At 49.7% G+C, this 22742-nt stretch overlaps 1 protein-coding gene across 1 annotated transcript; it reads right to left on the reverse strand.

Moving 5' to 3' along the window:
• Window positions 1-1163: 1163 nt before the first annotated feature.
• On the reverse strand, window positions 1164-22146 carry NEFH (neurofilament heavy chain). Its single transcript, XM_028710704.2, has 4 exons — window positions 21192-22146; window positions 9296-9495; window positions 5305-5429; window positions 1164-3782 (listed from the first exon to the last, which is right to left on the reverse strand). Exons 1-4 carry the CDS (start codon window positions 22075-22077, stop codon window positions 2126-2128), a joined length of 2868 nt encoding a protein of 955 aa, XP_028566537.2. The 5' UTR covers window positions 22078-22146; the 3' UTR covers window positions 1164-2125.
• Between the last annotated feature and the right edge of the window lie 596 nt (window positions 22147-22742).

Genomic DNA, 22742 nt, shown 5'->3' on the forward strand with positions numbered 1-22742 from the left:
AATCTAACTGGCAGCAGCTGCCTTGGGACCTTCTGCATGCAAGCCAGTTGCTCTGAGTTACGGCCCAACCCATCCTGGAAGCCTTAGACTGGGATGAGCTGCCTAGGCAAGTGCATCTCAGTCCCTAATGCTCAGGGTTTCTAACAGCCTAGGTAAAGGAGCAGAGGAAGCTGAGGTCAGAGCATTCGGTTCTGTACACCTGAAGGAGTGTCTCCACCCCCATCGTTCAGCCCGGACACCGAGGTCCAGCTCCAAGGGCCTTCTGGCGGTTCCCTCCCTGCGAGAAGTGAGGCTACAGGGAACCAGGCAGAGGGCCTTCTCGATAGTGGCGCCTGCCCTGTGGAAAGCCCTCCCATCAGGTGTCAAGGAAATAAACAACTATCTGATGTTTAAAAGACATCTGAAGTCAGCCCTGTTTAGGGAAGTTTTTTATGTTTGAAGTTTTATTCTGTTTTTAGTGTTCTGTTGGGAGCTACCCAGAGTGGCTGGGGAAACCCAGCCAGATGGGCAGGGTATAAATTATTATTATTATTATTATTATTATTATTATTATTATTATTATTATTATTATTGAAATTTGAAATACCGGGTACTTATTGCCACTTGTACAACTTGTATACAGTGAGATTACACGAGCTCACCCCACTCAGCTCTCTTAGTCTTAATTCCCCTTGTTTATTGACGTACACCCACCAAACCCGAAAGTCAGTTGCCCTGTTGTTATCTTTTCATTCAGCAGCCTAACAGCCCACGGATAGAAGCTGTTCTTTACCCTGTTGGTGCGACTAATCATGCTTCTATATCTTCTGCCTGAGGGCAGGAGATCAAGAAAGTGCCGGCCAGGGTGTGAATCATCCCTGAGAATTTTCCTCACTCTCCTGAAGCAACGTTCTTCTGCTATTTCATCCAGCGGATTCACAGGACAGCCCATAATATATTGTGCTGTATTCACCACCCTCTGTAGGCACTTCCTATCAGACGATGTCAAACCAGTGTACCACTAATAATAATAATAATAATAATAATAATAATAATAATAATAATAATTGCTCATTGAGCCCAGGATTTCACTCCAGCAATGACTCCCCAGGATCTCCACCTGCCAAACCTTCCCTCTTGACATCCCAGAAAGGAGACCACAACACAGAGGAGAGAGTCAGCTCTTTGTAAGCATTTTCGTTTGCTTTTATTGCACAGAAGCAACTGGAAGTGAACGTTTGACTTGCTGTAGTGCACTTTTTTTTCCAGTGAGTGAGTGTGTGCATGTGTGTGCATGGTTTTTTGTTTTTTAACGACAGAGGGCACATCTATACGTCAAACCTAAGCCAGGTTTTCAACCGGTTTTGACCGGCCTGGCTCCCTCCCAGAAAACATCGGGAACTGCTGTTCCCCTGCAAAGGGATTCTGCTGAGAAATCCCTTTTCGGTATCCATGCTAAACTTGTATTTCCCAGGGTCCCTTAAGAATGGAAGCGAGGAACCGAAGCTATGGAACCAGATTTGAAACCCGTTTAGGTTTCCGGTATAAAACGCGCCCTGAATGACCTTCCTCCTGAGACCAGCTACGGATGAAGCTCTCGACAGTGTGAAAATGTAGACAAGGCATTTTTTTCTAGATCGTTTTGGAATTCTCTAGCCTACTATACATCTCCCAAAGCATAAATCCCAGCTCTAACGGCATACATTCATTTATTGCATTCGACCCATCATTGCCCGTACTTGGAAATAAATGCACTTATTTGAAAAGGGCAGTCAAGTTTTGCTCTGGATATTCCCCTCCCCTCCTCCCTCTCCCGTCCCTTAAATAAATTCAAGTGTTTAAATGTGGCATTCTGCGTATATCACATTCTGCTACGGAAGCTATCATAACATTATTGAACCACCTTTTCCGGGGTGGCGGCGGTGGCTCGGTTCATTGCTTATTTGGGGTGTCTTGTTTATTTTTCTTTCACATAAACATATTGCTAACATGAGCTCCATGCCTCGGCGGGTGAGCGAGAGTCACCACTCGCCTAAGCAGAAAAGGTCCAGCCTTCGAAAGGGCAAAAAAAGGAGCCCGTCCTGAGGCAGCGAAGGCCTTTGAACAGCTCCTCCGACATCCGCCGGTGCCTCCAGCTTCCTCCCTCTCACTTCTCGCTCTTCTTCGCTTTCTCCTCTGCCGGGGACGCCTTCTCTGCAGCTTTGCTGTCTTTGGGGTCTGTGCTGGACGACTTCTCCACTTTCTCAGCCTTGGGTTTTGTGGCTTTGGCCGGCTCCTTTGCTGGCTCGGCCTTGGGGGTCTCCTTGACCTCCGCCTTGGCTGGTTCTTTGGGCTTGGCTTCGGCTTTGGGCTTCTCCTCCGGCTCCTTCTTGGGCTCCACTTTCTCCTTCTTGGGTTCCTCTTTCTTCTCTTCCACCTTGGGTTTCTCGGCCTCCTTCTCAGCCGGTTTGCTCGGCTCCTTGGCCTTCGCTTCTTTGGCCGGAGCCTTTGGCTCGGGCTCCTTCTTGCTGGCTTTCTCCGCTTCCTTCTCTGCCTCCGGCTTGGCCTTCGCTGCCGCTTTGGTGGGCTCCTTTTCCTTCACCTTATCCTCTGCCTTGGAAGGTGCCTCCTCCTTCTTCTCTGGCTTGGTGGCTTTCTTCTGGTCTTCCTCCTTCCCCTTCTTCTCCTCCACCTTGGCTTCCTGTTTTGGCACATCCTTGGCCGGGCTCTCCTTCTTGGGCTCCTCTTCTTTCTTGCTCTCTTTCTTCTCCTCTGCTTTTGGCTTCACCTGGGCTTTCTCCTCCTCTTTTGCAGGGGCCTTGGCCTCCTTCGCAGGTGGCTTGGCTGGTTCCTTCGGTGGGGGCTTCTCCTTCTCAGGTGACTTGACCTTCGGCGGGGTCTTGGCTTTCTCTGGGGACTTCACCTCCTCCTTTGTGGGGGATTTGACCTTCCCTGGAGATTTGGACTCCTCCTTTGTCGGGGTTGCCCCTTTCTCCGGAGATTTTGCTGCCGGAGACTTTGCCGGAGACTTGACCTTATCTGGAGACTTGCTCTCCTCCTTGGTGGGAGATGGAGCTTTTGCCGGAGACTTGGAGTCTTCTTTGGTAGGGGATGCGGGCTTTTCGGGAGATTTTGTTGCCTGAGCCTTGGCCTCTTCCTTTGTTGGAGACTTCGCTTTGGCCGGGGATTTGGTTTCCTCTTGCGTCGGGGAGGCAACCGCCGGAGACTTGGAAGCTGGAGATTTAGGAGCTGGAGACTTGGGAGCTGGAGATTTGGGAGCTGGAGACTTGGGAGCTGGAGATTTGGGAGCTGGAGACTTAGGAGCTGGAGATTTGGCATCATCCTTCACTGGCAACTGAATCTTGTCTGGAGATTTGACCTCTTTTTCTGGAGGTGTTGGTGCTTTTTCTGGAGCGTCTTCTGCTGATGGAGATTCCTTCTCTTTTGCCTCTCCCTCTTCTTCTTCTTCTTCACCACCCTCTCCTCCTTCAGATTCTCCCTGTTCTTCTTCCTCTTTTGCGTCTCCTTCTTCTTCCTCTCCTCCCTCCTCTGCTTCATCTTCTCCTTCTCCCTCTCCCTCCTCCTCCTCCTCTTCCTTTTTCTCACCTCCCTCTTCCTCCGTGACTTCTTCAGTCACTTGAACTTCCTCGGTCTGCTCCTCCACAATCACCGTCTCCTTCTCGGACTTCTCCACCACTTTGATCTTCTCCTCGCTCTTGAACTTGATGTGGGTGGAAATGCTGGGGCCTTTGGGAATGGATTCAGGGAAAGGAAAGAGGCCCAGCCCAGCTCCCATGCGGCATTCCTCGCCTTCCAGGAGCTTCCTGTTTCCAAAAAAAGGTGGGTGGGAGAAATCAAAGGTAGTCAGAGTCTGCTAAACCAATTGGCTGTGAGTACCAATCACCATATGGGATGCAGGTGGCGCTGTGGGTTAAACCACAGAGCCTAGGACCTGCCGAACAGAAGGTCGGTGGTTCGAATCACTGCAACGGAGTGAGCTCCCGTTGCTCGGTCCCAGCTCCTGCCAACCTAGCAGTTTGAAAGCACGTCAAAGTGCAAGTAGATAAATAGGTAACACTCCGGCGGGAAGGTAAACGGTGTTTCCGTGCACTGCTCTGGTTCGCCAGAAGTGGCTTAGTCACGCTGGCCACATGACCCAGAAGCTGTACGCCGTCTCCCTCGGCCAATAAAGCGAGATGAGCGCCGCAACCCCAGAGTCGGTCACAACTGGATCTAATGGCCAGGGGTCCCTTTACCTTTACCTTTACCAATCACCATGCAGAAAACCAGGAGGGCGTTCAGCAATGGCCACATCCACACTGTACATTTATAGCGCTATGATATCACTTTAAATAGTCATGGCTTCCCCCAAAGGATTCTGGGAGCAGTAGTTCAGTAAGGGTGCTGAGAGTTGTCAGGAGACCCTTATTTCCCTTCCCAGAGCTACAATTCCCAGAGTTCCCTGTCAAGAGGGATTGATTGTTAAACCACTCTGAGAATTGTAGCTCTGGGAAGGGGAATAAGGGTCTCCTAACAAATCTCAGCACCCTTACTGAGCTACTGCTCCCAGAATACCTTGGGGGAAGCCATGTTTAAAGTGGTACCATAGCGCTTTGAATGTATGGTGTGAAGTTGGCCAGTATCTATTTGTTTTACTTTGGCTGGTGCATAATGTTTATTCCCTTGGCCTCATTGCCAGGAAAGTGCCTGGAAAATAATGGCTAGATCTATGTCTAAATAGACACTCCACAGTTTTAATTAAAAACTCACCCAGGGAAGCAATGTTAATGATCTCCCAGGGACCAGAAGATTGACTCATCTCAACACAAAGCTGCACCTTCAGTTGTGTGGGCCCAACTCTGTGGAACTCCCTCCCACTAGAAGTCAGGCATAGGAAATCTCCCTGCTGAGTTTCAGGTGCCTGATTAAAACCATTTTATTCCAGGAGGCATTTGTGTCCCGAGTGTTCCTCCAATGTTTTAAAATATTTCAGGTGTTCTTTGTTTACATTTCTGAGACTTTATAAATTTCTGAAGTTTTTACATGTTGGAGATTTCATTTGTTTTAAATCTTGTACATTAAAAAAAATATCCTTGTATGCTAAATGGTGAAAAGCAGGGTATACATTTTAAAATGAAATATATATATTTTAATAAATAAATAAACCCAAGGAAAGAACGGGTTGTGGAGGAGTGGAATTGAAGGACCGAGGTGAAGAAGACAAGGCTGGACATGCAAAGGGATGAGCCTGTGTACGACAGCATGAAAGGAAATGATGCCGTGTCTGGAGGAGGAAGGGCTTACGCCTGTGAGCCTGTCAGAGTAGGGAAATGAAGCGACACCTACCTGTAAGCTGCAATCTCTATATCCAGAGCCATCTTGACATTCAGCAAGTCTTGGTATTCCCTCAGCTGGGCGGCCATCTCCCACTTGGTATTCCTCAGCTCATTGTCCAGCTGGGCGATGCTCTCCTATGAAAGAGAGGCAGGGAAGAGTGTGGATAATCTTCAGGTGGTCAATGAGTGAACAGCAGGGTCGAAACTGGCCCTAGCACTAGGCAGAGTGTGAGGTGACTGATGCCAAAGGGCCACAGTGATGACCCAGTGTGGGGTAGTGGCCGGTCCAGGGTCATGGAGGAATCGAAGACCTACTGTAGCCACCGGCATCCTAGATCTGCCCAATCAGCATGAAGTTGTTTCACTCTTTCACAGTCAAAGTCTTTGACTGTGATAGAGAAGAAACGGGAAGGGAGGGCAAAAAGTAGAAGAGGCTACCATATGTAGTGGCAATGTAAAATTATTTAAAAGGCCTGGGAAAAGACATATAAAGATTTGAAGAGAATGTGGGAAATGATTGTTATTTAAAAAAAATAAATGCTGAGCCCATTTACTTATTGTTATTTTTGTTTGGATTTATTGCATTTGCATTCCAGGAACGGAAGGAGATGTACATATGGCTCTTCCCCCTACTCACAACAGTCCTGTGAGGTTGGTCAGGCTGAGAGGGCCACAAGCGAGATGTGACACAATAGTAAAGGGGTAAAGGGACCCCTGACCATTAGGTCCAGTCGTGGCCACCTCTGGGGTTACGGCGCTCATCTCGCTTTACTGGCTGAGGGAACCGGGTTACAGCTTCTGGGTCATGTAGCCAGCAGGACTAAGCCGCTTCTGGCAAACCAGAGCAGCGCACGGAAACGCCGTTTACCTTCCCGCCGGAGCGGTACCTATTTATCTACTTGCATTTTGACGTGGTTTTGAACTGCTAGGTTGGCAGGAGCAGGGACTGAGCCACGGGAGCTCACCCCGTCGCAGGGATTCGAACCGCCGACCTTCCGATCGGCAAGCCCTAGGCTCTGTGGTTTAACCCACAGCGCCATCCGCGTCCCACGATAGTAAGCAGGGTTTAATAGTGGCGCAGGACAGCTGTACCGAAACATCAGAGGTGTTTAATCTAGTGTGTCTATTATCAAGCGCACGTCTGGGACTGCAATGGTCCTCGTGGCTGGCAGCAAATCCTCAGGGATTTCCGCCCGCCTGCCAGAGTTAAGATCTGAGGCTCCGTGCTGCCGTTTCATCCTATTATTTGTTTTGTTTATTGATTGTGTTTAAATCCCACCTCCCCCCCCCATCAAGGAGCTCAAGGTGGTGTTTCTGGTTCACCCCTGTCCCCCATTTAATCCCCATGACAACCCTGTGAGGTAGGCTAGGCTCAGAAGCAGCCACTGGCCCAAGGACACCCAGTCAGTTTCCTCATGAACCCTGGTCTCCCAGGTCCTAGTCCAACACTCTAACCACTACACCACACTCCCAAAAAGTGGCAGGTGCCCACCCTTAATGAGTTTTTAGTACTATGGGCTGCCACAGGATATTGTGGCTGACATGTTGCTGTTAGTGCTTCTGGAGCAGTTTGTTTGTCTTATCTGCCCTTGGTTTTCTATTATTTGTAATTGGTGTTTGTGGTTTCAATCCTTTTACAGCGCTGGGATTACTTTTGTGGTGAAGGGTGGCTTAAAACTATCTTTAAATAATTAAATAATCAGAGAGAGAGAGAGAGAGAGAGAGAATATTTAAGAGTGAAATCTCTTTCTCCCCCTTACGACTTCAACATCTTTGACCTGGATGCAGTTCAAGCGGGACTGCACTGGTTTCGGTGCATGCTTAGCCCTCCCATTGAACTGAATGGGGCTTGAAAGTGCTTGGGTGTTGGCTAGATCAAATGCAGGCAGATTTCAGGCTTCTGGGATCTACTTTGCTAGTTACTGGAAGGCATCTGAGACTGGTCAGAGGTGTCACCAACCCACCACCAGCCTTCCTTCTTACGAGTCCAAGGAAGTGACCCCGGCTGCCAGCTTCCTCCTCTTTCATCTCATTGTTGCCCCTTGTAGAACTTGGCAGGGAGGAGGACAGAGACAAAACTAAGAATTAATTGGCTCTGCCTGCCATCAGCTCTGGCGCCCCCTAGTGTTGGGCTCCCTGCCTTCTGCCCAAGCAGCCCCAATGGCATTAACTGCCACTGGCACAGGCCTGAGACACACCAATTAGAGCTTAGTCGAAAAGGCACACACTCCAGTTGTAATATGACAATAACGATAACCAGTGGTTTTTTCCTGGGGAGACGCAGGGGGACGCATAGCCCTAAACATTTTGGTTAGGAACATCAACAAAACCCCACTACAGTGGTACCTCGGGTTACAAACACCTCAGGTTACAAACACTTCGGGTTACAGACTCCACTAACCTGGAAGTACATAGTACCTCAGGTTAAGAACTTTACCTCAGGATGAGAACAGAAATTGCGCCACAGCAGCGCGGCAGCATCAGGAGGCCCCATTAGCTAAAGCGGTAACCCCTCAGGTTAAGAACAGTTTCAGGTTAAGAATGGGCCTCCGGAACAAATTAAGTACGTAACCAGAGGTACCACTGTAATAATAAGGTTGCTTTGTGGAGCCTTTTTTGTTTGGTGTTTATCTGCATGTGTGTATAAGGGAGGGAGGTTGTCTTCAAGCCAACCAGACAAGGGACTCAGCTACATTGGTAAAAAAACAACAACCAACATTTTGAATGCGTTATAAACATGCAACACAGGATGGCGCCGGAGAGCCAAAAAAATTTAAAATTCTATACGATTTTTACATAGTGTTTTTTTCTTCTTTTATAATGATTTCATTTCTAACTTTTTTATAGTGTTTTTCCCCCCGTGTGTAGATCCACCTAAGGTTTGTTTTTTGTTTTTAATAGCTGTATGCCTTAGGTCTCATCTAGACACAGTATTTTACCACTTTATACAGTTATGGCTTCCCCCAAAGAATCTTGGGAAGTGTTGTTTTTTAAGAGTGCTGAGAGTTGCTGGGAGAGACCCCTATTCCACTCTCAGAGCAACAATTCCCAGAGTTCCCAGCGAAGAGGGATTCATTGTTAAATTGCTTGGGAAATTGTAGTTCTGAGAGGGAAACAGGGGACTCCTAAGGGTGCTAAGAGTTCTTAACAAACTACACCTAAGCCCTACTCAGAGTAGATCCATTGAAATTATCAAACCAAAGTTACCCATGCCAACTGGTTTGCTCTGAGGAGGACTGCCATTGACTATCACCCATTTTTCTGCATGGGGCAAAAGGCAAGATGGCACCTTCTTCAATCCAGAGGTTGATAAGGGTGGTAATTAGACCTTCCTTCAGTGCTGGCAGTGGGAGAAGCTTCAACACTTCTTTTCTTAAACATTCTTGTCTGTTTTCAGCCTAAGAGAGCTTGGCTTATCCTGGGCTACCCTTGGGTTATACAGCTAAGACTGGGGGATTTAAATCCAGGTGGTGAACCCAGATATCACTGGACTATGGCCCTGAAGAACTGATGCTTTGTGGATTATGGTGCTGGAGGAGACTCTTGAGAGTCCCATGGACTGCAAGAAGATCAAACCTCTCCATTCTGAAGGAAATCAGCGCTGAGTGCTCACTGGAAGGACAGATCCTGAAGCAGAGGCTCCAATACTTTGGCCACCTCATGAGAAGAGAAGACTCCCTGGAAAAGACCCTGATGTTGGGAAAGATGGAGGGCACAAGGAGAAGGGGACGACAGAGGACGAGATGGTTGGACAGTGTTCTCAAAGCTACCAGCATGAGTTTGACTAAACTGCGGGGGGCAGTGGAAGACAGAAGTGCCTGGCGTGCTCTGGTCCATGGGGCCACGAAGAGTCGGACACGTCTAAATGACTAAACAACAACATGGCCTCATCCTTCCTCCCCATTGGCTGTGCCACATGGGGGGCTGATGAGACCTGATATTTGAAGGGCACCTGGTTGGGGGAGTCTGTAGTAGGCAGCTGCCATTGGCCCACACATTACCTGATAGGAGAGGACATCCACATGATGGCGGTCTTCTATGTCGGCCCTCTGCCTCTCCAGGGATTCCTTCGTCCCCTTGAGAGCTTCAAGCTCGGTGGTTTTGGACTGGAGCTGATGGCGGTATTCGGAAATCTCCTCCTGTGCTGTACGGATGGCATCGGTATTCACCTTGGCCGCTTCTGACAGCTTGTCCAGCCTCACTGTAACGTGGGAAAGGGAAAGGAGAAAAAGCATATATCCAGTCATTGGCAGATGAAGATGATGGACTTTATGGAGCTGGCTGATTTCACTGGGAGAATCCACGACCAGAAAGAAGAGGAATATCAAGAAGACAGGAAGAAATTTAAAGACTATTTGAATAAATATTGTAATATTTAAAGTTTTGTAACTACTTGAAAGAACTAATTAGGCCTAGGATTAAATAAATAAATGAGAAACAGAACGATAAGAAAAGTTAGGAAATTTGATTATAACAGGAATATTGTTTTTTGGAATAATGATATTGGAAACTGCTACATTCAATTACATAATGGAAGAGATTAGAGGAAGTAAAGTAATATGTTTATGAAGTTGGAAGTTAAATTAATTAATTAAGTTTTATTGTATTTGTGTATGTGGTGTATTCTTGGGTATTATTTTGAGGTTTGTAATATTTTATTTCTTTCTCTTTTCATTTATTATTGTTTTTCTTATTTTTGTTTTATTGAAGTTTTGTGTTTGTATGAAATTCAATAAATATTATTGGGGGGGGGGGGAGAGAAAGAAAAAGCATCTATATCGTCAAGGAAAGATTGCAGACTACAGGCCATTCCTACTCCATCCACAATGGTCTAAAACAGGAGTGAACTCCAGTCCCAGGGGCCAAATGTGCCCCCGCCCCGGACTCTCAATATGGCCTTTGGGACTCTCCACATGCTGTGCCCCTTCCCATGTGACAGACCTCAGTGACAGGCTCTCTGCTATCCGCTTACTTAGTGATTTTGCCATACTGGAATGTGCCCCTGAAATGTGATTGGACGAATTCCTGGTCTGGACTAATTCATTGAGGACCAAGCTGTTCATTGAGGCTGCTAGACATGATGGCTGCGCTTTGCCTCTATGGTTGGAAGCAGGGCCAGATTTAGGTTTGATGAGGCCCTAAACTACTGAAGGTAATGGGGGTCCTTTATATGTCCAGCTGTCCTTCGTCAACAACAAATTGTCACTGTTTTTTGTGTTGAATATTTGCTATATGGTAATTTATGGACCTAATAGGTATCGAAAGCCATTTGCACATGTTACCATGCAACCAGTCCATGCAGAATGTAGGCACCCTATACAGTGGTACCTCAGGTTAAGTACGTACCGTATTTTTTGCACCATAACACTCACTTTCTTCCTCCTAGAAAGTAAGGGGAAATGTCTGTGCATGTTATGGAGGGAATGCCTACAGGTGGCGGGGGGGGGGGGATCTGCTGCAGTCGTGAGCAGAGGATCCATGGTTCCCCTTCCTTCCCTCCTCCGTGGCTTGCTTTGAAACAGCAAAGCGGGAGAAGAGCCGCTGAGTGGGGAGGAGAGAGGGACAGAGAGCCTGCTTGCTTTAAAGGAGCAAAGTGGGAGAGGAGCCGCTTACACGAGTGTAAGCAGCTCCTGTCCGGTTGGTTCCTTTAAAGCAAGCAGGCTCTCTGTCCCTCTCTCCTCCCCACTCAGCTCGCTAAATAGCAAAGTTTTTCAGCTCGCTAAGCCGGGGATGAGCGGGAAGGAGGGAGAAAAGCAGAGCCTGCTTGCTTTAAAGGAGCAAAGTGGGAGAGGAGAGGAGCCTTCTCCCCTTATACCCCTCTTCTTCATAATTAACAGCATCCTTCTCCACCCACCCCATGCATGCTTCTTCTCCCCTTAAACCCCTCTTCTGCATTATTAGCAGCATCCTTCTCCTTGTCCCTTGAGTGCTTTTCCTTCCCTCCCCACTTAAAACATGGTTACAAAGCACAGATCCACATGGATCCTCAGGATTTTTGCACTGGGTCACCCCAAATTCACCCTTAGATCATATAATATGTCCATGGCTACATCTTGCACCAAAAAAATCACGCACCCACTGTTGCCTGGGGCCGCAGTGGTGCAAAAACGTGGTTACAAAGCATGGATCCACATGGATCCTCAGGATTTTTGCATTGGGCTACTCCAAACTCACTGTCAGATCACATGTCTGTGGCCACAGCATGAACCACAAAAATCATACATCTGCTGTTTCATTTATAATATTTTTTTTCTTGTTTTCCTCCTCTAAAAACTACATGCGTGTTATGGTCGGGTGCGTGTTATAGAGCAAAAAATACGGTAATTCGTTCTGGAGGTCTGTTCTTAACCTGAAACTGTTCTTAACCTGAAGCACCACTTTAACTAATGGTGCCTCCCGTTGCTGCCGCGCCGCCGGAGCACGATTTCTGTTCTCATCCTGAAGCAAAGTTCTTAACCCGAGGGAGTATTTTTGGGTTAGCGGAGTCTCTAACCTGAAGCATATGTAACCCGAGGTACCACTGTATATAGAAATGAGCAAACCAGTGATATTTTAGAGAGCAGGCTAGCAGGTGGGGCCCGTTACTTACACAACACAAAACACTGTTGCTGTATGTAGGTTTTATTTTATTTGTTTTTTATCTTATATTTTGGAAGTGTACATCCAGTTTTCCCCCCTTTGATTTTGGGGGGGGGCCTCCAAGAGAGTAGGGCCCTAAGCTATAGCTTGTTTAGCTTGTATGTAAATCTGGCACTGGTTGGAGGGCAGTACTGCTACTGAACACCAGTTCCTGGAAACCACAAGAGGGGAGAAGGCTCTTGTTATGGGGTCCTGCTCCTGGGTTTCCCTTTGGAGCATGTGGGTGGCCACTGTGAGAATGCTGGATTAGATGGGCCACTTGTGTTCTTGTGATCGTGCCTCCGACTTCCCTGGCTAGAGAGAGATGCTCGTAGGCAGCTCTGAATTGTGCATGGCTTAAATGTTAGCCTATGGTACTCAGGCGGCGGTGAAGCCTGTTGCTCCGCCCACTTTTGCCACTGGCCACGCCCACCACTGCAATGCCGGCCCGCTTGCCCCAACCCCCTCCAGCTCTTTTGGACTACAGCTCCCAGCAGCCCTAGCTAGCACAGCTGAGGAGAGATGGGGGAAAGAGAGGAGGAAGGGTTAATAACGGGCTTGAGACAATTCAGCCGCTTTGGCCAGCCCCTGATGGGAACCTCCAAGCCTCCATCACTTCGCTTCCTGAGATGAAAGGGCAGCCCAGCCCCCTCTGCTGGGATCTGCAACATGATTCAGCAGCATCATCCGGAACTAGGCAAGTTCCGGGGGCGGGGGATGAACTGTGCATTATTAAAACATTCTGAACGGATTTTTAAAAAATACAATATACTGGTTTTGCACTCGTTTAAGGCTGTTCAGGTTTAAAAGTGGAATAGATCTTGCTCCCAAATGTATATAGTCTTGCCTCAATATGCCCTCTACAAAAAACAACTGGTTTTTATACTTCTTGTCTGTGTTTTGCATTATTTAAGCTGCTGGCTTGCTGTGTGTTGTTTGCAGCATCGTAAACTATAAGGTGGGATGCGGGTGGTGCTGTGGGTTAAACCACAGAGCCTAGGACTTGCTGATCAGAAAGTCGGTGGTTCGAATCCCCGCGACGGGTGAGCTCCCGTTTCTCGGTCCCTGCTCCTGCTAACCTAGTAGTTCAAAAGCACTTCAAAAGTGCAAGTGGATAAATAGGTACCACTCCGGCGGGAAGGTAAACGGTGTTTCCATGCGCTGCTCTGGTTCGCCAGAAGCGGCTTAGTCATGCTGGCCACATGACCCGAAAGCTGTACGCCGGCTCCCTCAGCCAATAAAGCGAGATGAGCGCCGCAACCCCAGAGTTGGTCACCACTGGACCTAATGGTCAGGGGTCCCTTTACCTTTAAACTATAAGGTATACAGCCTTGGATATAAAGGAGGGTTTGATCCTGATCACCCACTAGATCCAGCAGGGGTTTCATAGCTCCCAGATGCAAGGGGAAGGGGAGGGGAATTTGGATTTTCAGGTGGCATCCTGTGGAGGGAAAATACTTCGTGTTACTGCCTTGCCACATATGCAGGCAGATGGATGCAGAGAATGAATGTGAGCCCTTTCTCTCTCTCTCTGCTTTCCAGTCGCCTGCGCTGCGATGATGGTGAAAGGTTTTTCCTTTTAATTGGGTTCATTAATGATCTGCTAAAATTAAAAAAGAAAAAAACGCAACTTAAAAAACAAAACCCAAATTGGTTGAATGCTGTTGTTATGTAGCTGTGAGCTCTTCTGATCTCTGCTCATACATCATTTGTCCCTCGCGCAGCATTCACATATTGCTGACTGCAGCATCCTGAAAAACAAACCTTAATGTGTTTGTACTTCTGATTTTCCAGAGAGGATCAGCAGCAGTAAAGGTGGCAAATGGAATGGAGCCTAAATGAATGCTGTATTCTCCATGGTGCATAAATATGTATTTATTTTATTTTATTGCACTTTTTTACACTCAAAAGAGCTCAAGGTGGCGTGTATGGCATTCTCCCCCACTTCATTTAATCCTGGCAAGAACCCTGTGGGTAGGATAAGTTGAGAGGCAGTGATTGTCCCCCAAGTCCTGTCCCCCCCAGTGAGCTTCATGGCTGGGTGAGAATTTGAGCCCTGGCTTCCCAGGTCCTAAGCCTGACACTTTAACCACTGAACCACACTGCGTCTCTAGTGTGTAGTCAACATATGACACTCCTCTCCAGAAGGCAGGATAACAGCCTCTGATTTAGGAATATCCTTAAAGGGATTGAGATAAATGCAGGATGTCTCCACACACACACACACACACACACACACACACACACACACACACACCAGTGGCTGGGAAATGTCATGATTGCTCAGGGCAGCTCTGCATTCAAAGGCAGTTAACCTCCGAATACATAGAGGAACATAAGAAACAGCTTAATACTGAGCCCAATTGTTGGTCCATCTACTTCAGTATTGTCTGCACTGACCGGCAGCAGCTCTCCAGGGCTTCAGACAGGAGTCTTTTCTAAAATCACTTGGGGATGCCAGGGATTGAATCTGGGACCTTCTGCATGCAAAGAAGATGATCTGCAACTGAGCTAGGACTGTTCCCCACTGAGCTATGGCAGCCATAGAATAAGCTTTTCCCAGAAACATTTCCAGCTAGGGGGCCATAGAAAAATGATATGGGCAAGCAGTGGGCAGGAAAAGCAAAAAATAGATGAGGTAGGTCAGAAAAAGGCTGTTTGCTTTAAGTGATATCAGAAATGAAGGGTGGGGAGAAGGAAACACCTATGTCTTCATGGCCGTAAATGAACGGATCCTGAGCAATGGAAACTAACATAGACTAACAGATTTTCCTGCATCTTGAAAATAAGGCTGAGCTTTGTAGGGTTGCAAGAAGTTTTGTAAGGAGAACTATATGCATTATTGCAAAAAAAAGGACTAAGAAGGAGTTTATTTAGGATTTGGATTTTATAGCAATAACTATTAAAATAAAATGCAAAATCAGAAAGAAAGTTAGAAAACCATTAATCGAGGTTGACAGAAGTCCTAGGCTGTGACAGCCAAAGGTTTGTTATATTGTATAAGATGGGATGTTATGTTTAGAAAACATGTGCAAAAACCAATTTATAGAATGTGGGTGATGATGACCTACCTCGCAGGGTTAGTGTGCAGATGAACGCTAATATTGCAAAACACCTGGTCGTTTAAGAACTGCATAGGAATTATGATTTAAACAGTTGGTGCTGAGGAAGACACATTCTGGTTTGGAGGTGGTGGTGCTCAGTCTCTCCAAGCGAGGAGAAGGACCAGCCATCTACAGAGATTACTTTCTAGAGTGGCAGAATCAACTCCCTGCCCCACCTCCCTCTGACCCAGACCAAGGCCCATGCTGCTGCTTGAAACATCTGCATACAAAACTGAGCTCTTCATCGTGGGATCCGCAACAAAATTTTGCAGTGTCTCCCCACCCTTGGTTAAGAGTGCTCCTTTTCAGATTTCTAGCCTGCCCTACTCTAAAAGGCTCAAGCAAACCAGTTATTTTCTCCCCTGCCCCTCTTCCGTCGTTTTCTGCCTGTTCCATCACCAATTGACATTCATTATTCTGTAGTTCCTGGGGCTGCTGGTTTTGGCTGCTGGTTGTTGGGGTTTGGGGGGGGGCAGGGAGGAAGTCCCCTAATTTAATTTTCCTGTAAGTATTTTGTACTACTGTACTGCGGACTTCAGGATTCACCAAAGCATGGTTATATATATTTCTCATTGGCCAAATTTGAGCTCAAATCCTGTCGACACTCAACCACCTGAAGTCAGTATTAGAGGGAGCACAAAAAGCCTCAAAAGACAATGTTGATTCTGTGTGTGTGTGTGAGGGGGTGGGGGGGAGAGAGAGAGAGACAGAGACTTCAAATCTCCCCTTCTTGGTGGAGAGACTGTACTGTGTCTGAGGAGTGACAGCCTTCGAAGACACAGATTAGCTGACAGTTGCCCTGACTGATCTACACCTTCAAAGCTCACACAACCCCACTCCAGACCTCCAGATAGGAGGCGCCCCTCTCAGAAAGGGAGAGCTGGTCTCAGCAACCTCGACACACCCTTTACTGGATGGGCTGGCCTTGGTGATGTCTGGGCCTGCAGGCAGCCATTCTTGTTGGGGAAAGGCCTCTGCCACAGGGTTCTTTTGGAGAAGAGCATAGCAACTGTGGGATCAAGGACAGGAAGCCTAGGGCAGGGGGTAGGGAAATTAGTTTACCATCAGTCACTATTGCAGTTCTGCTGCCAAATTAGAACTTCTCTCAATCCCAGCGGCATCTGAATCACGGCAGGTGGTTATCCACAAGAGAGCCCCTTCTGTGGCTGCTCCCATACAGCAGCATTTCTTCCCAAGGAGAGGTTAAACTGGCTTCCTCTTTGTCATATTTCCGCTGACAGCCTAAGACCTTCTTATACAGAAACGCCTTTGAAAACTAAGGTGCAGACAATGCTGATCAATGGGCTACAGTCAGAGGGAAATGTATCTTGACTGCAGGTTCCAAATCTGTTCTGGTGTATTTTAATTATTGCTTTTAGCTGGTTTGTTCTTATTACTGTGTTTTTTAATAATGTTTTTAAAGGTTGCAATGTTTTTTGTAAAAAGGCAATATGAATAGATTAAATAAATATAGCCATAAAAACACCCCTCACAAACTCTGTCTGTACATGATCAAACAGTCATTCCCCTCCCACCTGCATTTGGGGGGACTTCATGACCCCTTTCCTTTCCCTTTTTTTATTCCTGCAAGCCTTATATCTCCCCCACATTTGCCATTAACCTGCCTCTTGTATGTGGGTGGTGACATTTTCGCTTAGTGACCATCACTAACTGCTCCACTGGGAAATTAAGGAAGTGGCAATACGTTATGATGTCTGGATGGTTTCATTCTAGAATAACTGCAGGAGTCAAAATCAGTAGTGAAAATGGACTCAAAAAGCCTCTACAAATGACCATACAATGGGGCATTGGGGAGAAGAACCGTCCTTTTAGCACCTCGTATTGTGAGCAGGGGGTGTGTGTGTTAAAACTGACCTGTCTGCATTAAGTGACCTTCAGCTGTGCATCTCAATTACGGTACTTTCTGTGGGTGGTTCTCTGTAGGCAGATCAAACTGCTTTTGCGGGGCCAACCTGGTGATCTCATCTGAAGCCGCCTCTCAGTACGGGTACCTGCCTGACAGGACTATAATAGAGCCTTTAGGTCACATCCCACTCACTCTTAAGCCTGTGCCATTTTCACAATGCAGGCATGCTGAAGAGCTGTCAAGCTACATACTTTAAAAGGGCTTGTGGGACAGATAATTCTAGAAGCTGGGGGTGGGGGGTGGGTTGCAGTTTGCACCCCCAAGGGAAAGAGATATGCTGCTTTTTGCACAATGAAAGTGCTATGTGAAACATTTAATTTAATAAATAATAATAACCTGGTGTCACCATAAGCCAGGCTTTTCATTTCCTCACAATAACATAAACAGAGTTTGGCTGTTGGAGCAGGCAAATGGCCCATCCAGTCCCCTATCTTGTTCTCACAGCTGCCACCCAGATGCCTGTGGGAAAACCAGCTTAGATATTTGGCTCACATTCCTGCAGCTGCCCTCCAGGCTTCTGCCAGCCTTTATGAAAGGAGGAGGGTATTGCTGGTGGCTACCAAACAGGAATGGCTAAGGAAAGACAAGAGAGCTGTTAAAGCTGGACTGCAACAACAGCCGGGATTTCCCAATCTGTAGGAAGTAAAAATATGTCCCTCCCGCTAACTTCCAACAACACGGATTCCCCTTACAATGCTAAGAAGGAGGAGGTAAATTTAGGGAGAAGTTATATGTGACTCCCCTCACCAATCCCAGGAATAAATTGCGGTATTGTGATCGGAGCCTCTCTCTCTCTCCACTAGTAACACTCCGCGCCAGTCTTCGTGAGGAACAGAGCAACTGAACCCCTACTGCACGGTCTAAAGTGGTGCAGACTAGGGCCTGGGAAACCAGGGTTCAAATCGCCATTCAGCCATAGAACTTAGTGGGTGACCTTGGGCCAGTCACTGCCTCTCAGCCTAACCTACCTCACAGGGTTGTTGCAGGGATTAAATGAAGAGGGGGAGCACCATGTACGGTGCCTTGAGCTCCTTGGGGGGAAACGGTGGGATATATATATGCAACCAATCAATCGAACAGCGGGATAAGGACCCCCGCCGACAACGGCACAAAGGAGGATCAGCACCGCGGACAGCGCCCGTGCCTGTCATAATGACAAAGCAAGCGTCCTGGAAAAAATTGCTGGTTCAGGACCCTGGACAGCGTCGTCCCTCCTCACCCCGGGGGCCCTGAATGCGGGTTAGCATGGCCAGGGGGCGCGTGGAGAGGAAAAGAGCGCCTAGGTGGTAGAGACCGTGACTCGAGCCGTCCAACTTTCCGGCTGGTTCTGAGAACTTGCTTTTGCTGCAGTCCCTGAAATCTGCCCGTGCTTGGGAGTCGAAAGGGCTCCGTTTAGGGGGAGGAGGTCGTAGCAAAAAGGTTAAGCACTTGCTTTGCATGCAGAAGGTCCCAGGTTCTATCCTCGGCGTCTCCAGGTAGGGCTAGGAATGTCCCCACCCAGGATCTCTGGGGTAGCCTCTGAGCTACACAGACAGACCAATGATCTGACTCGGTGTAAAACAGCTTAGGTTCCCTCCCACCTAACTCATTTTGGGAGGCGCTAGCGCTTGCACAGACCGCCCCAACTGCATCTGATCCCGACGTTACCAGTCTTTCCGGGGCGCCCCCGCCCCGCCCCCACTTCAGCGCGCCTCTCTCGCTTCAATAGGTAGGTGTGTGGGTGGATCCCATGGGAAATGGCCAGAGGAGGAGAAATGGGGCGGCGAGAGAGGATCGGGGCCCTGGGGAGGGGAGGGGCTGCAAGAAGAGAAGTCAGACACCCTGCGCCAGCCTGGCAGCCGCCTCCGCCCCACAACCCCCCCTCCCCGCGTGCAGCTGACTTTGGCTTCAAGTTACTGCAGGAGGCGAGGACTGACTCAGCAGAGACTGCGGAGCGGCGCCCAGACACAGCGCGCGTCGTCCCCCCCTCTCTCCAACCTCGTCCCACACATGGTTACCCCCACCATTTTCTCTCCCCACTCTCTGCAGCAAGGCGGATCGACCCCTTTTTCTTAGGTACCTCCGCAGTACGGATAGGACTGGTGACAGATTCAGTTCTCCCCCCCGGGGGGGGGGCGGGAAATGTAGCCGCCTTTTGCACCAAGGAGAGGCATAGATTCATCTTTTTTCCCCTGTAGAAACTGCACCTCCAGCAAATGAATGAAAGGACACCCTCCTCTGTCCCCCAAGAGTGACGGCGCAATACAGTGATACCTCGCATTAAGTACTTAATTCGTTCTGGAGGTCAGTTCTTAACCTAAAACTGTTCTTAACCTGAAGCACCACTTTAACTAATGGGGCCTGCTGCTGCTGCTTCTGCGCCGCCGGTGCACGATTTTTGTTCTCATCCTGAAGCAAAGTTCTTAACCCGAGGTACTATTTCTGGGTTAGCGGAGTCTGTAACCTGAAGCATATGTAACCCGAGGTACCACTGCACTTTCCTTCCACCGCTGTCCATAGTGCTGAATCAGTCTCCCTCCTCGTATTGGTGCAATGGAGCAACGCGCTCACAATCCAGGTATCCCCAAAGTTCACCACTACCCCCGAGCCCCTGAATGCATTCTCTCCCCGCCCGCCCCCGCCCCTTTTGGAGTCTTCCTTCTCTCGCTATAGACTCTGGAAAGAGAGTCTTTCCTCCACCTCCCAACTCCTTTAATAGGCAATCCACCTCCTTCTCCCAACATTTCTCCCCCTCCCAACGCATTTCCTAATCTTTTTCTATCTAGGCTAGCGTGCCAGCCCTCCATGGCAGGACATCTTCCCCCAACTCAGCAGTTGGGGTGGGGCGATGACCAGTATCCACGCCCCCCCACCGCCCCCGCAGAAGTATCCGGTCCACTGCATTGGCCTATGTTATACAAGCAATTCTACGCGGTTCGTCTGCTTCACTTGAGGAGGGGAGGGCGAGTTTCGCTTTACCTATAAGTGTTGCTATCATAGGTTTCCCAGTTGAAGCTATTTAGACGTACTGGGGGGGGGCACTGAGATAGGGACACGCCCCCATTGCAACGCCTTCCTTTGCGTGGAGACTTCCATGACAAGGTCTCCATTTTTGCAGAGTAATGGCTTGTCAAGGGATGCCACCCCGGCACGCAGAGAACAAACCCGCCCCCCCCCCCGAAAAAAATACATTTGGAAATCCCTCCGCTCCAGGCGACTTGTTCCCCTCTTGCCTTGAGGTAGGAGCGCGATTTCAGGGATGGGGAGGGAAGCGAATGTGAGAGGGGGGAGAGAAGAGAGAGGAAGAGAGGTTTCGCCCGGTATGTTTGTGTGTGAAGATTCACAGCGAGTTTTCGCAGCCTGCCCTTGAATATATCCAAGATGAAAGGGCTCTTTATCCAAAAAGAAGAAAAATCAACAGATAATTTTGCAAGCGCTCCTTTTCGCACCTAACAACGACCAATTATTTAATTTGCAATTATGATGACATATTATTATGTTTGACTATAAGGAGGCGGTACATTATTAAAATAATAGCCAGAAAAATATAGTCCTGGAGAGGAATGAATCATATCTAGTTCTTTGCGCCCTACTATCTGGGGGCGGGGGAGAAAGGGGACCTTTAATGAAACCCACCAGCCCCCATCCGCTGACCCTTCCCAACGAAGGCGCGCTTCCAGCTTTGAAACTTCCAAACAGTTGCGGGGGGCTGGGTCCACTCTAGTATTACGAAGCGAGGGGGACACCCCCTCCATTCCTCGCCGCTCCTTTGATGAAGCGGCTGCTAAGAGACAGCACTTTCTCCCTCTGCTGCCTCTGAGGTGGTTCTCCGGCACGCCTTCCTTCCTAACTGCAGGATGGTTCTCCGACCGACCCCCTTTAGACTAAAGTGCCTCCCCCCCCCGCAGCCCTACTTCCCTGCCGGCTCTCGGGTGGCTCCCCGGCGTCCCCTTCCTTCCTTCCTTCCTTCCTTCCTTCCTTCCTTCCTTCCTTCCTTCCTATTCTTGGGGCGGTTCCCGAGTGGCCGCCTCCTCATTCCTTTGGACAAAGCTGCTGCCCCCGCCCAGCCCAGCTACTGGGGGCACTCCATGGTTCCCCGACGGCCCTCTCTATGTCCTTGGAAGGGTTGCAGGTGGGGTGACCTCCCCCTCCCTCCTTTGGACAAAGCTGCCCCACCCCCGCGCGCGCAGCTCTCTTATCCCACCGTCGGGGGGCTCCCTGACGCCCCCTCCTCCTTTCCGGGATGGCCCGCCCCGTCTATAGTCTCACCTCGGAACCACTCCTCGGACTGGATGGAGCTCTTGACGGTGTGTCCCTCGAGCTGGGCGCGGATCTCCTTGAGCGCAGAGGTGACGTCGGAGCGGGCTGCGGCGTCGCGAGCCTCGACGGCCACCTGGAGGGCGCTGCTGCCTTGGATCTGGAGCAGCAGCTCGGCCACCTCGTCGTCGTGGCTGCGGCGCAGGAAAAGGCTCTCCTCGCGCAGCGCCTGCAGCTTCTTCTCCAGTTCGCCCTTGGCTAGCTGAGAGTCGTCGGCGAACCTGCCCAGCGCCCGGATGGCCGCCTCCACCTCCTCGCGCTGCCGGCTCTCGTCGTCCAGGCGCTGCTTGAGATGCGCCAGATCCTCTTCCAGGTGCTCCTGCTCCAGCTGCAGCTGCCCCTTCTCGGCGCTCAGCACCACCAGCGTGCCGCGCATGTCGCGGATCTCGCGCTCGTACAGCTCCCCGATGGCTGAGCGCCCGGCCTGCTGCTGCCGCAGCGCCGCCGCCTCGGCCTCCAGCTGCCGGTTCTGCTCCTCCAGCGCCCGCACCTTGTCGATGTAGCCGGCGAAGCGGTCGTTGAGCGCCTGCAGCACCTCCTTCTCGTTGCGCCCGCGCAGGTCGCCGTTCAGCGACGACTCCAGGCTCTCAGTCGACGAGCCCAGCTGGCTCAAGACGCCCGCGGCCCCGGACGCCGACGACGCCCCCAGGCGCCGGTAGCTGGAGACGGAGACCGCCGAGCCCCGCGACCAGGACTGCGAGTGGAAGCCGCTCGACGCCAACGAGCCGCTGCCGCCTGCGGAGCGCGCGGCTGCCGTCGAGTAGCGCCCGGCGCCGAAGCCGGACTCCTTGCGGTACGAAGGGCCGCTATAAAGCGTGTCCATGCCGTAGCTCATCATGGTGGTGGCGGGGAGGGCGCCGCTACCGTCGGAGCGACACGCCAGAGAGGCCACTGCGGCAGAAGGGAGCGCCGCGGTTCTTATATACCGCACGCCGGCGGCCGCCGAGCATCCCGGGGCCGCCCCTTCTGCGAGCAGGGAAGGAGGGAGGGAGGGAGAGAGAAAGAGACGGGGTGGTAGAGGAGGAGATGAAACGGCTTCTTCCCCCCCTCCCCCCTCTCTCACACATATACCTGTGCCCGCATCCCACCCCCTCCTGCCAAAGGAAAACTCTGCAGAGCTTTTCAGTAGGTACCGGGGCTCAAAGTAGTAACCCCCGCCTTCCTAACCTGAGACACGGAGAAGGGTTCCTCGTTTGAAAAGATGTTCCGGGACTCAAATTATGTGTCTTGCCCTTAACGCGATATACATTCTTTTGGGGGGTGGGGCGGAATTGTTTAAGAGGTCCCGGAGCTCACGTCTTTCCTCCACTTCCCGTCCTGAAATATGTGATGGTTTAATTGTTTGAAAGGATCTGGGACACGGGTTCGGGAGCCCCCAGCTTGAGGTACAGCATATGGTGGTTTAGTGTAATTGAAAAGGTCCTGGGGCTCATGTCTCCCCCTCCCCCAACTCAAGGCGTGTGATGGTTCTATTGATTTCTTTTTCTTTTTCCAGATTCTGAC

Source organism: Podarcis muralis, chromosome 16 (assembly GCF_964188315.1).
Source record: "Podarcis muralis chromosome 16, rPodMur119.hap1.1, whole genome shotgun sequence".
Taxonomy (NCBI): domain Eukaryota; kingdom Metazoa; phylum Chordata; class Lepidosauria; order Squamata; family Lacertidae; genus Podarcis; species Podarcis muralis.